The 14,902-nt window shown below is 38.9% G+C and overlaps 1 protein-coding gene across 1 annotated transcript; it reads right to left on the bottom strand.

Annotated features, from left to right (window-relative positions):
* Positions 1-387: 387 nt before the first annotated feature.
* LOC117293024 (protein SpAN-like) lies at positions 388-13,528 on the bottom strand. Its single transcript, XM_033775230.1, has 10 exons — positions 13,377-13,528; positions 10,456-10,573; positions 9,654-9,795; positions 9,113-9,182; positions 7,728-7,922; positions 6,797-6,935; positions 5,989-6,099; positions 5,027-5,121; positions 4,176-4,297; positions 388-2,413 (listed from the first exon to the last, which is right to left on the bottom strand). The coding sequence occupies exons 1-10, from the start codon at positions 13,431-13,433 to the stop codon at positions 2,290-2,292; spliced, it is 1,173 nt and encodes a 390-aa protein (XP_033631121.1). The 5' UTR covers positions 13,434-13,528; the 3' UTR covers positions 388-2,289.
* Positions 13,529-14,902: the final 1,374 nt, after the last annotated feature.

Here is a 14,902-nt window from a genome sequence, read left to right as displayed (position 1 = left end):
TCTATAGTCATTGTGAAATCAGCGGCTAGCTTGGTAGGAATCGAACCAACAACATTGCGTTTGCAAGTTCTGGACCTATGTGACCACATGTGCAGTGCATGCATGAAGGGACTCTGACCCCTGGCGCAAGATGTATGATGTGATGACTTCAGGTGAATGGGAGACTTTTGGGACGCTTGGTGGCAGCAGACTTACCAGGTAAAATCCATTGTTCTCGGTCATGTGCGCACGCTCAGAACTACGTAAACAATGGAAATATACCTGGTAAGTCTGCTGCCACCTCGCGTCCAAAAGTCTCCCATTGAGTCACCTGTAAAACCAGGGCTTGATCTCGTTGGGAACAAGGTTTAGACCATACAACTCATAGCATATACATTGACAAGCTTGTTTTGTGATGCATTTTAAACTACACTACAGAAGAGATATGTGATAACAAGAAAATTTATACCAGCTAAGGTGTTTGCGATTGAAAAACTCATTTAAAAAAAAATAACCTTTGATCATTTCGACAAAACATTTGAAGATACTTTTTACCAAAATGTCATGTTGGTTATCACAAACCTCTGCTGTAGAAATTATTTTATTTTTCTATCAGCAGCTACAAAAGCGTTCTAAGCAAGTTAACATTATTTTAATATTTATAGCCTAAATTTTTAAGAACATTGTTATTACACACTAATTTGGAATGCTTTTTCTATCTACCGCTGTCAGAGGGTCAGCAAACAGCCGTTAAATTGAATAAAGTGCGAGGAGAGAGAGGGGCAAATTTAAATGAGACCTTCAGTTTAGCTGACGACTATTGTATGAGATGAAAACAATTCAAGTTTTATATTGATAATTATTTTGTTAAGTTTTGATTTGTTTTTAGCCATTCGACAAATTCGTTTACTATTGATTTTCCTTTTTGAAAGCAATTTTATACTTGATTTCAGAAGAAAAATAATCCTCACCCAAAAGCCATAGAGCTTTGGAAACACCGAAACTAAAACAAAAGAGGCCCTATACATTTTGAAATGTCTTTTGGGTTTCTTGATTCTGACATCACAATCCGTTAAAAAGCTTGCATTCACTACACACGGGCTTTGACTTTTATCTGTATCTTAGGACCTACATGTTTACTGTGTTTTAAGTTATCATGGCCCAATTTTATATAACGATGTTAAGCAGCAAAGTGTGCTTAGCAAGTTTCTCTGCGGGGCAAAAATGAGCATAGGTCAGTATACTTAAGGTATTTTGGCTGGAAACCTATTTCTGCTGAGCAAGAGTTGTCCGTGCTTAGCCATTTGTTTTGCTTAACAGCTTTATTAAATTGGGCCCAGTACACTACACAGCATATTATAGTGCTTAGACCTACTTATAGACCTGTAAAATTATGCAAAATCCTGTTTTCCCCTTTTTCTGATCATCTTTTCTCTGCATAACGTCCTTTCTGCGAAAACAGCATCTCAAGTTTACACCTTACCATTGGCGTATATTCTATAATATTATACATACATAAGAAGCACAACTTTTGAAAGCATATTCTGCCAAACCTAGCAAACATTTCTAGACTTATGTTAAACATTACTACAACAACAACCAACGTTACAATAATCACAGCAATGCACTCGGTAGCTTGGTTATTGGTTAAAGGCATTACAGACCTACAAGTTGGTGAGGATAAAAATATCATTGTTTAATTTTAGTCTGAAAATTTACTTATTATGAAGTTGATCATAATATTATACTAGAACCATTTTTTTCTGAGTACAAAAATGAAGTCATAGTCGAGAAAATTGTATCTCATGTAAAAACAGCTGATTCAGGTTCGTTGCAACCAAAACATCGAAGAGAACTCTTTGTCATTGTGTATTATTGAACACGCAAAAACATGAACACTGTCCCTACGAATTGTCAGCGCTTCCAATTCCGTTATACAACATTTGATACCAACACCGTTGATCAATATTGTTTATATACCTGCTTGGATAAGAGGGTGTACAGCTTTTAATAGGAGATTTATATTAGTTGTAGATTATTGGGCACTTTGTTGACAGAATCATCAACAGTTTTAACCATTTGATAGTGTTTCTATGATAAAAAGAAAAATTCCGATACGTTTTTTAATAACCGATCTGTGCTGATGAAAGTGTCACGGTTACACTCTCTGTCATAGCGTAAATATGCGATGTTTTTAATGTTGTTGTTGTTGTTGTTGTTGTTGTTGTGCTGTTGTTGTTGTTGCTGCCGTTGTTGTTGTTGTTGTTGTTGTTCCAAATCGTGGTTACACAGGCTCGTGGTGTACTGTACTTAGATACATGTGACTTCGCCCTCAAAACCTTCATACTCCCACAACCCGTCCGTGACAAATTTTAACACAATGTAGTTGTCTTCTGACTCAAGAGTGGTATCTTGCAAATCTTTTCCGCAAAATCTATAGAAAAGGCAAAATAAAAACAAAAAAGTAAATTTCATGTCCCTACACTCCCGGCAAATAGGTCAATTTATTTCAGGGCCTAAAGGCCTTTTCACACTACCTCCATTTCGAACCGCATTGAAACCCACCTGGGTCCTTTCGGTTCAGTCTCGCTTCTTTTCGACACGGATCAGAGGGTGCGTTCGTTTAGCTTCCTTGGGTCGGCCCCGGTGTGTGGTGGGGTTTTATTCCAGGACGAACGTGTGCAGATAATGGGAGACTTTTGGGACGCTTGGTGGCAGCAAAATCCATTGTTCTCGGTCATGTGCGCACGCTCAGAACTACGTACACAATGGACATTTACCTGGTAAGTCTGCTGCCACCTAGCGTTCCGAAGTCTCCCAGTGCCCATGTTCGTCCTGAAAAAAAAACACCCGCCACACACCGGGGTCGAACCAGGGAAGTTAAACGAACGCACCCAGAGCAACATTCACGCGGGCTTTACGTGAACTGGCTATAATGCGTGAACCGTATAACGGGTCACGCTGAAAAATGCAATTTCGATCCGAATTGATATTTTCAACCATGGTTCCTGGGTTGATTTCTATCCGGCCAGAGCATGCTACCCGATCGGAGGCGGGCTGAAATTTGTACAGTGTAAAACGGGGTGAACAAAAACTCCGGTTCACCTCATGCTTGAAGTCAACCCCCAGGTCACAATATTGTTGTTGTTTTTTTTACACTCAAACCCATTTCTTGGGGTTTCAAACCAGCTCTTTAGAATGGAATATTTTGAGGGTCTGCCCTATTTACAGAACATTTATGAGGCCGGCTCTCTGTTTTCTTCCCATTAATTGTCGTGACCGAGCGGTTTAGAGCACCGAACTCGAACTCCGGTGTCAGCAGAGTGTGGGTTCGAAATAAGGAATCAATTATGGTATTTCGTAAGCACGGAATTAAGAGATCAAGGTATCTATGAAACACAGAATTCCAAGATGAGGTATCTACAAGGCAAGTTAACATGGAATTCAATGATAAGGTAGAAAAACACGGAATTTAAGGAGAAGTTATCTCTCTAATTTGGAATGACCTATTCGTTAAATTCCGAGTTTCCGAGAGACACTATAACTATCTAAGAATTCCGTGTTCGATATCTTATTTTTGGATTCCGTTTAGTCTTTGAGTTCCTTGTTTCCAAATTATCATTGGAAGTCAGACATGTCTGAGATTCCGGGAAACCTTATCATTGAACTTTGAGTTTCAGAAAATATTATTTGAATTCCGTGTTTTCAAGCAAATAATCCGTGCTTCTGAGATAAATTACCTATGTAAATTTTTGACAAGGGGCAATTTAAGCTTCTGTTGCAAGGTGACATTTAGACGACTAAAGAGTCTAAAAAGTTTAAAGACAGTGTACACTATTGGTAATTGTCAAAGAGCAGTCTTCTCACTTGGTGTATCTCAACATATGCATAAAATAACAAACCTGTGAAAATTTGAGCTCGATCGGTCGTCGGAAAAAATGAAAGAAAAAACACCCTTGTCACACGAAGTTGTGTGCTTTCAGATGCTTGATTTCGAGACCTCAAGTTCTAAACTTGAGGTCTCGAAAGCAAATTCGTGGAAAATTACTTCTTTCTTCAAACCTAGGTCACTTCAGAGGGAGCTGTTTCTCACAATGTTTTATACCTTCAATCTCTTAAAGAAAAAGGCGTAAAGCTCAGATGTGTGTATATCAAAAAGGAAAAGATGGTTAGAAATGCCTTCAAAAACAGCTTACTTGTTGCCGTAGATATCTCCCGGTCCGAGGCGAATATCAAGCCAATCGTAGCCACATCCGGTGCCGTACTGTTCGACTTCGAATGTGAGGAATTTGATGCTCACACGTTTTCCTGCTGGGCACTGCGAAATATTGGAAGCAAATTAAGGTATTTAGTGCCTTGAAAAACTCATAAGAGCTTTCAACATTTAGACATGATCTATACAAAAAGAGAGATCCATATATTTAGTCGAAAAAATTTCGCTATGACCCACCAACCCTAAAAACAGTTTTTACACATTTTGTTTCACAAGGCACTAGACATCTTCAGTTATTGTCAAAACCAGTCTTCTCACTTGGTGTATCTCAACATACTTTTGCATAAAACGAAAAACATGTGGACAATTTGAATGGTCATCGAAGTTGCGAGAGAATAGTGGAAGAAAAACACCTTTGTCGCACGCAGTTGTGTGCTCTCGGCCCAGATTCTTTAGTGAGAAAACTACATTACTTCAGAGGGGGTCGTTTCTCACATTGTTGTATACTATCAACAGATCTACATTGCTCACTACCAAGTAAGGTTTTTATTTGCTAATAACTATTTTGAGTAATTAGTGGTGTCCAGTGCCTTTAAGACGTGTTAACAGCTAACCTGTAATGCTCAGTCAGTGTTTTGCTACATCCAATCATCAATAGAGTTTGACTAACTATTGGACCTAAAACACTTTTTCGGTTGACGCCTGGAAATCGAACCCGTAGAATCCACCTATGGGAGAATCTCACGCGACGCTGGTGGGCGATACGGCGCGCTGGCCACTCATAATACAGAGAGATGGGGACATTTTCCTGAACCAAGAGTGTTATTTACATACCTGCAAGACAATGAACGTTTTCTGGTTGGCGGGGTAGTTCGAGGGGAAGTTGGGCGAGTCGACATACGATTCACCCTCAATCTCTACAATAACTCCTGCAAAACAAGAATAATAGTTCTGCGTTGAGAATTCACGTTTGTGCAGTGGCGTAATGGGGTGGGGGGGGGGGGCACAGAAGGGAGCGAAGGAGAAATAGAAAATACAAGCCTACTTTATATTTTTTAAGTACACAAAATTAATGAAGACAAACTTATGAATTTGCTTAGGGGTAAAGATTTCCCTTTTTTTTGTTTTACTTTTTCCTAAACACAAACCACGTTGATTGTTTTAAAGTGGTGCTTGAAGCTTTATATACTTGATGTGAAGGATCAAGAATAATATATGAGTATCTATATAGTTTAAAACTTGCGGGTACAACCTTGTTCTTCCGAGTGAGTGTAAACTCTGAAAAGAGCCGGCTTGGTTTCGAAGTTTCGAACAGCATACCCTGCTTGTCTTCAGGAGAGAAAAAAGAGAGCAGAGTATGCTACTGTTCGAACAAAACGTTGATACCACACTGACTCTTTTTAGAGCCTACTCCCTCAAAACAAAATTATTACATGGTACCCGCAAGTTTACTTTTGTTTATAGTTTAGTCTTATACTTGGTCGTATTCGTTAGCGGCATATACGTCATTAAAGCCTAGGCCATGTTTTAATGGTCCGTTGGTACCACTTACAGGTGTTCAGACAACTCGTCCGTCGGACAACTCGACCGTTCGGACAGCTCGACCGTTCGGACAGCCCAACAGTTCAGACAACTCGACCATTGTCCGAACAGTCGAGTTGTCTCAACCGTCGGGTTGTCCGAATGGTCCGAGTTGTCCAACGGGCGAGTTGTCTGACATCCCATTTTTTTTACCCATTGAGAGCAATATAAATAGCTCTACACGTTTACCAAAAACAAACAAAGAGCATGTTTACCCAATGCTGGGTCGACGTCTTCACAATTACTCCCTGTGAATGGTTCCACGCAGAAGCAATCACCATTTGCCTTCTTAACTCCACCATGTGCACATTTGACATCCATACCGGCTGTTCGCCAAAAAAAAGTAAATTCCAAATGAATAACAAAATTGGTAGGCATGAAAAAAATAGGCTTAGTCACAGATTTACATAAAACTTACACGGTCCAATGATGATGATCGTAGAAAATATCCGTTGAAATATTTATATCTGAAATGTAATATTTGATGAGAAATAAATACAACTTATTTCAGGATTGGAGCTTATCGCGCTCAGTAAGCGTTTATTTTTGTTTAATTTTTTTAAATTTTAGTCGATGTCATGTGTAGTCGGGTTTTCACTCTTTTCTCGTCACCCAGATGGCTGATCGATCTCAAACCTCTACAGGTTTGTCAATTTATGTACATGGTGGATAACGTGGAAAACACAAAGTTCTTACACTGCCACCAACTGTTGTGTACGCAAAAACAAATATATGTTGAGTTCCTAAATTAGTGGTCGGTGACAAGTATAGGAAGACTCTATTTAGAGTTCAAAAAAGAGCTCCAGGATTGTTGCTAATGATTTTGATGATGTAAATTTTCATTGCGATAACAGGGGTGGTGCAATACGGTCTTTATGTTACCGAGGAAACAAGACTGTATGTATTCAGCTGAATTTTCACATGTGACTTTTCTTGTATCCTTCTAACTCTTTAAACCTTTGCCTTAAATCAGCATTACATGCTCATAGGTTTATTAATCAAGCAAAATTGTTGCGTACATACCGGAGTAACATTTGTACATAGAGTTAAGAGTTACGACATCGTTGGGGGACAACTGCGTTTGCGTTCCCATGAGCTTCTGGTATCTTTCTTTGTTAGATTCAATGATGGTCATGGTTTCTGCCGATCCACTGGCGAAAAACTGTAGGAGAAAATTTAAATGATCAAATTTGGTTAAAATGAACTGTGTACCAAACACACATTTCGACGTGTATTAACTCTTAATCGTGTAGTTAGCACTTTCCCACAGTCATTATTTGTGGGTTAATCAAAGACAAATTTACCACAGTGGGACTTGAACCTGAGAACTCCGGATTAACGTGTTTTACCATCTGAGCTATCAAGCATCAAAGCTGGTGGTCATTCAGTCGCAACAGTTAGTCCGGGATCACGGGACGCTCCGATCACTGAAAAGCAGAGATCAGTGGCTCAAACTACTGATCGAGATCAGTGGCCCCAGACCTAAATACCAAAAATTCCTGATAAGTCTGCTGCCACCTAGCGTTTCAAAGTCTCCCTTTATACATTGTGTGGACACTTTAATGAAAAGTCTATCAATGTAGGCTACACATTCATTTCTTCTAGCAAAGACAATTATTACCAGTGGGCTCTATACTGTTTAACAACAAAAAACGCCATCAACATCGCAAAGAAATGTGATTGTCACAGACTATCAGACCTTAGTCTTAAAATCAAGTCGGTGTTCGTTCCAACTGTAGTTGCGGGGACGGTACACACATCATCGATCCCAAAAATGTGTGAGGGTGTCAATATGAACGTAGGCTCGCACTGTGACTGTTGCATATACATTATGTGTGTTATAGAGGTTTATGACGCTTGTAATTAGGCAGCCCAGGCAACAGACGAATTGGCCTATACATTGACTGACGACTTGTCATCAAGTCTAATCAAACCTCTGCTTACAATTACATACCATATCACCATAGTGCATGATGGATTGATAGTCATACGTGTCGGTGTACGGCTTATTTGAACACTTTTTATAGTTGCCCTGTTTCTCTGTTATGATGGCATCCCAGTTGACTTTGATATGTTCATCGCGATCATTTCTGGACTGTTCGTGGTACCGCCCAAGTGAATGGAAGAGTTCATGAGTGACCACGCCAAACTAAAGTAATAAGAAAAGAAGAGAAATACATTATTTGTTTATTTTTCAACTATTGTGGGTTGTTCGAAAACTCCTTTGACCCCCACTCATGACCCCCTCGACCCCTCTCGTTACTACCACATAAACTCAAACCGGTGTTCCAAATTCGGTATCCCAGGAGATTCCGTCCCCCATTATGGGAAAAGTTAAAGTGGGCTGGAAGAGGATGTTTCAAAAGAGGGCGCTATGGGGGCGGGGGAGCAGAATTCAGAATCTCCTGCCACACACCAGATCTTGTTTTACGGGCTAAAAAACTATACGTTTCACTGGAAGCAGACCAATCATAGAAAAGGAAAGCTTGCGTCATTGGAAGTTTATCCACTAATTAATCGTTGTGCCCGTATTGACCTGGGATGGATTTCACAAAGGTAGTCCTAACTTAGGACTAGTCCTAGGCAACAATGCTAAGAGATAGGACCAGTCCTAAGTTAGGATGAGTTACTGGTCCTAACTTAGGACCAGTCCTATATCTTAGCATTGTTGCCTAGGACTAGTCCTAAGTTAGGACTACCTTTGTGAAATCCACCTCTGGACCCGGTTTCAAAGTACTGCTTCAGCAGCAAATATTGCACAACAATTGTCTGCTAAGCACAAACGAGCGGGATACCAGTCACAAATTGTAGGCCTATATGTGACATGGTGGTTTGGCTAGTAGTGGTAAACCCTCTGAGCATAATTGTTGTACTTAGCAGCTTTTTGTGCTTATAAGCAATATGAAATAGGGCAGGACGTCTTTATACTGCGCTTATAAAAACCGGAGATGCTGTCCCTCTTATGGGAAATTAACGTGGGATGTAGGAGGATCACTCAAAAGAGTGTGCTTTCGGCCCAAGAAGCTATCAAAAGGAATCAAAGACAATCCTGTAAGGAAGCTATTATGCATGCGGACGCGGACGCGGCCGCATTTATTTTGTACAACACTGCAGTGAAGGGATTTTCACTGAACACTGGCAGTTCCCGTCTTGAGATGAGACTACGTTATTTACAACGCCGTTTAATGCACAATGTTCCCCAGCCCCATTGTAGGATTATTTAACACAAAAAAAACGTCGCAACTCAGTATCCTACTCAAGAAACGAATGCCACTTTTTAGAGACGTTTCCCGTAAACTACGAACTATAAATTAGACCTGCGATCTACGGCATACGTACAGTTGCACACTCTGGAGATACATTGATGAATTTATTTTGACTGTTGCTGCATTCAATGTCGGCCCAGCATCTGTAAAAGTAATACATGGTTCAATAATATAAGTAACGGTTGGATGGATGTCAATTTATTTGGATTTTCCCATGTACTACTACAGTGGCATAAAAATAGTGATAACAGTGACGCTTCAACATTCAGTGTTTTCCGGAAAGATTATGTTGGACTGCACACTAACACGAAAACTGTTAATTGGTTATTTAAATCTGATTTGTTTTTTTCTGGTTTTGGTGCACGTTTTATCCTTTTTTTAGGTACGTAAGTAAGTGCAGACGTCATATACGTGAGCAAGAAATAAGTCAAAAACGGCGACGTCATCACCTAGAAACAACACAATTTTTTGACAAGTGCACGTTCCACGTTCATGTGTTTGCTCGTATAATGTGTAGCTTAACTTACTGGCTGCCCCGAGAGTGTGGTCAATGATGTAATGTTCAACCCATAGTCTAACGAATTAAAATAGAGAATCAAAAGTGTACAAGTAACTCATTGTGTTCTTCCTCAACCAATTTCACATCCATTGCGTCGATTCCGTCACACTCGCTTGCAGTTGATGGGTAAAATTCGACGCATGAAACATCCATGTAATGATCAAACACATCTTTAACCAACTTCATCATTTTAGGACCTGCAGGTAGAAACCCAACGATCAGAATTAAAGGCAGTGGACATAACTGTTAATTACTCAAAATATTTGTTAGCATAAAACCTTTACTTGGTAACGAGTAATGGACAGAGATTGATAGTATAAAACATTGTGAGAAACGGCTCCTGTGAAGTGACGTTAGTTTTCGAGAAAGAAGTAATTTCACACGAACTTGATTTCGAGACCTCAGAATTAGATTTTGAGGTCTCGAAATCGAGCATCTGAAAGCACACAACCTCACATGTGACAAACACAATGGCTAACTTTTAAAATGTGGCCCACCGTATTTGACAGAATGGTTCTTATTTATAATTATAAAAAATAAAAAAATAAAAAAAATAAAAAGTGCCTAGTGTTATTAAAGCCCGGTTGATACTTCCTGTGAATGCAAATTATGACGTCACAGAATTTGGCGAATGACGTCATATGGATTTTTGGAGCACCAGTCAACCGATGCGAATTTACCCCGTTGCGGATTTCTCACGTCAACATTCGTATTGCATTCGCAGGAATTTAACCGGGCCTATGAACATTCTGGTACAAAGGGTTTCATGTGTGTGTACTTTTCACTATAATAATTTATACTACCGGGTTAGGGGTCATTATTCTAGAAAGGGTCATTAGACACGCAAATCAACTTACCATCGGCTGAGTCACTGATCGAAGAGTCCCATGTGTAACAAATTTTGCCACCTGGCCACAAGGTAACGGGGCAGTCCACCGCTGTGGCATATGCATTACGTCTTACACGTGTTTCTCCCTGTAGAAACAATGCAGAATAATAATTATGAGTAATAATTATAAATAATAATAAAACCGGAAAAAAATATATATATTTGAACGACAGAAGAAAAAAATGTATCATTAAAAAACCTGTGACATAAGATTAGTTTTGAGAAGAGATTTGAACGTTGTGGTACAAAGACAGGATCTTATAGACACAGACCAGATTTAAGATCTGCATAAGAGATACAAATGTAAAGCCATCAATATAAACCACAAGGGAAACTGACTGGGTGATTTTTGATATCTGAAACAAAAAGTCGCATCCCCTTAAGGTGATCCCCTAGCTGCCGCTTCCCAGGTTGTATCGTAATTTGGGTGTGATCCCTGGCTACACGGCAGTTAACGGTTGTATGGCTTCTGACTGGCACCCCCGAACAAAGATATTGACAAAATAGGGACACCGCCAATATAGTGCTAGATAGCTCAGTTGGTAGAGCGCCGGCACGTTAATCCGGAGGTCGTTGGTTCGAATCCCACTCTAGTCAATTCTTTGTTCAACCCCAAAAATCATTTACAAATGTAAAGCCACAGGTTTTGTGAATTGTTTATGTACACTTCTGGGTTGAACAAAGACAACTTGACTAGAGAGCGGGACTTGAACCTTCGACTAGCCCCCTCTGTTGGCGTTCTCTCTATTTTGATCGGGGTTGGTCAGCCATCAGAAGCTATAGTAACGCTTTTCAGATTGTGTATTCGAAGTATAGGGGTTAGTATTCATGCACGGATACTTTAGTCGGTCCGTACAGCGATATCTAAAAAATGCGACCAAAATCGTTCACTGTTTGACGTAAAACCTTTAATACAATTATCATAGTCAACAATCTGGTTTAAAGGCAGTGGACACTATTGGTAATTACTCAAAATAATTATTAGCATAAAACCTTACTTGGTAACAAGTAATGGGGAGAGGTTGATAGTATAAAACATTGTGAGAAACGGCTTTTTTTGAAGTGCCATAGTTTTCGAGAAAGAAGTAATTTTCCACGAATTTGATTTCAAGACCTCAGATTTGAACTTGAGGTCTCGAAATCAACCATCTAAACGCACATAACTTCGTGTGACAAGGGTGTTTTTTTCTTTCATTATTAATTTTCACAGGTTTGTTATTTTATGCACATGTTGAGATACACCAACTGTGAAGGCTAGTCTTTGACAATTACCAATAGTGTCCACTGTCTTTAAGGACTCTGTCAAAATAGTGAACTTAGAATGACACGTTTACTTGCCTTGGATCGGACGAACACCGTTTGTTATTAATTCATAATGGTTATTAACAAAATGAAAAGTATAAGAATATAATGATCCACACAAGCCTCGAAATTGCATGGTTTCCGTATGTACTCGTGAACCAACACGGCAAGCCCAAAATGGCCGACCGTTAGTTCGCAAAGTAAAAGGATAACCACGCAATTTCGAGGTATATTTTTTTGGATCATACTTTTAAAACATCTTTCTAACCATATAAATTTTGAAACAAATGGTTTCAAACGCTTTTTATTGACCAACTCGACCAATCACAGGCAACGTGTCACTTTAATCACTGTAGGCCTATATAGCTCGTACCGGGGAGGAAACATGTTAACAAGGGTGTTTGATACTGAACTAGAAACACAGGGGTAACTTCAATTGAAACAATAGCCAATAATTTCCCCACTTAAACTGATATCAAAATTTAATAGTGGCAAATAATAAATCACAAGGGAAGCTGATCAGGTAATGATTTGGGATTGATCAAAGAAACATTTACTATAGAGCGGGAGTTGAACCAAAGACCTACGGTTTAACGGGCCGGTGCTCTATCCAACTATATGGGTTATCATCTAAAGTCAAGTTTTCTTTGCTCAACCTTAAATCTAAATCTACCATGGTTTATTAGTCTACTGTGAATATAATATCATCGTTTGCCTGTCAAGGAAACATAATGCTTCGTAATCCACCAGACGACATAAAGGTCTTATCCGTGGACAGTCGATGCTATATGAAAAGTTTTGTTTGCAAAGAGTCAGAAACTTTTGATAATTTTTAAAGTCACTGGACTGCTTTGGTGTGTTGTCAAATACCAGTTGTATCACTGGGTGTATCTCAACATATTAAGCACAAGACAACCTGTTAAAATTTGGATTCAATCGGGTCATCAATAGAATATTGACAGAAAGAATACACATTGTTGCTAACAGAATATTAAAAGACTTCAGGCATGAAGCCTTTTAATGCTCTTTTATTCATGTAACACTACTTATTTGAGTAAGAAACTACCTCTTTTTCAAAAACCCTGTTTTCTTCAGAGTTTCACACATTGTTTTATAATAGGTCTCGATCTGTTGCTCGTTAACAGGGTCTTTGTAGTTTTTGTAGGACAAAAAACACGATGTCTACAGATTTAAACTAAACTTACGCAGTTTGAAGATAATGATAGTAGAAAGCTTCCCTGAAAAAATATAACGTGCTAAGGTGCTGTAGTTTTGGAGAAATGAGTAAAACAATGTCATGAAAATAGTTTTTGTCTCAGTGATCATGATACGAAAAAAAATTTAGTATGTGAAAACGTATTTTCATGATATCGTTTTACTCATTTCTCAAAAACTACAGCACCACAGCAACTAATATTTTAAGGTTATACGCTTTCTATAGTGTCATTATCTTCAAACGGTGTAAGTTTAATGTAAAACTGTGTACATTGTATTTTGTGTTACAAAAAGTACCCAATTCACTTAAACTGAAGGATTACATTCGCATATCACTATAGATAACAGCAAGATTCTTTTATTAGTACTTACCTCTAAGGAGGCCGCAAGGGAACACCCTACAAGCAGAGCAATCACAAAGAATCTCATGGTTGCGTTTAAAAAACGACCGTCACTTGTTACTGAATAAGTCTGAACACAACTATTATTGGCCCTAACCAACAGAACTGCAGATATCGTGCAGAATCGGTGGGTTTTATTGGTTTCGAGAGTGCCGCAACCACGCCCACTTTGCACGGGGACCACACGCCCAAAATAGTATTATTTTTTGCTATAGGGTCTATTATGTATTATAATATTTATGGTTTTCATTTGGTAATTAGTTTATTATGTATAATTAATACCTTCGTTTTAAAATAAATTCAACAATAATTCGTTTTTCTTTTCTTTGTAGTTGTCGGGAGCTCTCATAGACCGTTTTTTAAACTCCATTTTATGCAGGGGTGGAGGCATTACTAACGAAAAAGTCTGAAACTTGGATACAAATTCAAAGGTATGTTGAAATGATGCCATTTCTACCGTTTGGTAACCCATGGGGTTATAGATTCCACGGAGCTTTTGGAAACAGTATCCAAAGCACTAGAGAAGTAGACCAATGAGCAGGATTTCTATATTTGTGGAATAAAATATTGTCTGGTTTTCTTAACCAGGCCAACATAAAAAGTCTGAATTCAGCCAAAAGTCTGAACAATCTCATCCCTGTTTATGACATAAAATAAACTCATTAATGCATGAAACATTAATGCACATACATCAATACGTTAAGTACATAGAGATTACTTGAGACTAAAGAACAATAAACACTTCAAGAATATATCTACAGAACGGCAGATCAGATGAGTGTTTCCTCAGTATCGGGAGAAAGTTCGTTCAATTCAAATGTTCAAGCCCCCAAACCAAACAAAATGTAGTACCATGTAAGTTTTAAAGGAACACGCTGCCTTGGATCGGTCGAGTTGATCTTTGAAAAGCGTTTGTAACCGTTTGTTATAAAACGCATATGATTAGAAAGGTATTTTAAACGTAGAATATAACAAACTAATTTGTTTCTCTCCAAAATATGAAATGACAAGTCTGACATAGCAATGACAAATTGGTCGACTTATGTGTGAGAAAAATACTAATTGAATTGGCTCCGAAGGCGGGCACAATACAAACGCCTGATACAGAACTTACTCGTACAACGTTCGGTCGAGTGCCACCGACCCTTCCTCCCTATCAAGAGGTTGTGAATTATTGTGTATTCTGAATTTCTGAATTATTAAATTTAATTCAAGAATAAATTCCTGTTTCAACTTTTGGAAAACATGGGCGCCGCTTGTAACCTTGGAGGTAGTCTGTAAACAGTGCTGTCATTAATCAGCACGGTGAGTACGATGAACAGAACAGCCAGAACACAATCCCACCCCCCGGTCAGGCCGGTTTCGCGCCGATATTGTTTAGTGCGCGATGGTCGCGCAGCATTGCAATTCAGCACAGTTATTTACACTGTTCAAAAACCATTATCGCAAAATAGCGTGTAATTTTCACTGTCGCGCAAATATCGCCCGCGCGATTCG

The sequence above is a fragment of the Asterias rubens genome, chromosome 7 (genome assembly GCF_902459465.1).
Source record: "Asterias rubens chromosome 7, eAstRub1.3, whole genome shotgun sequence".
Classification (NCBI taxonomy): domain Eukaryota; kingdom Metazoa; phylum Echinodermata; class Asteroidea; order Forcipulatida; family Asteriidae; genus Asterias; species Asterias rubens.
Note: the sequence above shows the minus strand (reverse complement) of the source record. Positions and strands in the feature narration are given on the sequence as shown.

Excerpts from the sequence above, each read along its gene's own strand:
- LOC117293024 (XM_033775230.1), bottom strand. The coding sequence starts at position 13,433 with ATGAGATTCTTTGTGATTGCTCTGCTTGTAGGGTGTTCCCTTGCGGCC. Across the intron at positions 4,298-5,026 it reads AAACGTTCATTGTCTTGCAG|TGCCCAGCAGGAAAACGTGT; the intron begins GTATGTAAATAA and ends AATATTTCGCAG. Across the intron at positions 2,414-4,175 it reads GGAGATATCTACGGCAACAA|ATTTTGCGGAAAAGATTTGC; the intron begins GTAAGCTGTTTT and ends CCTTTTCTATAG.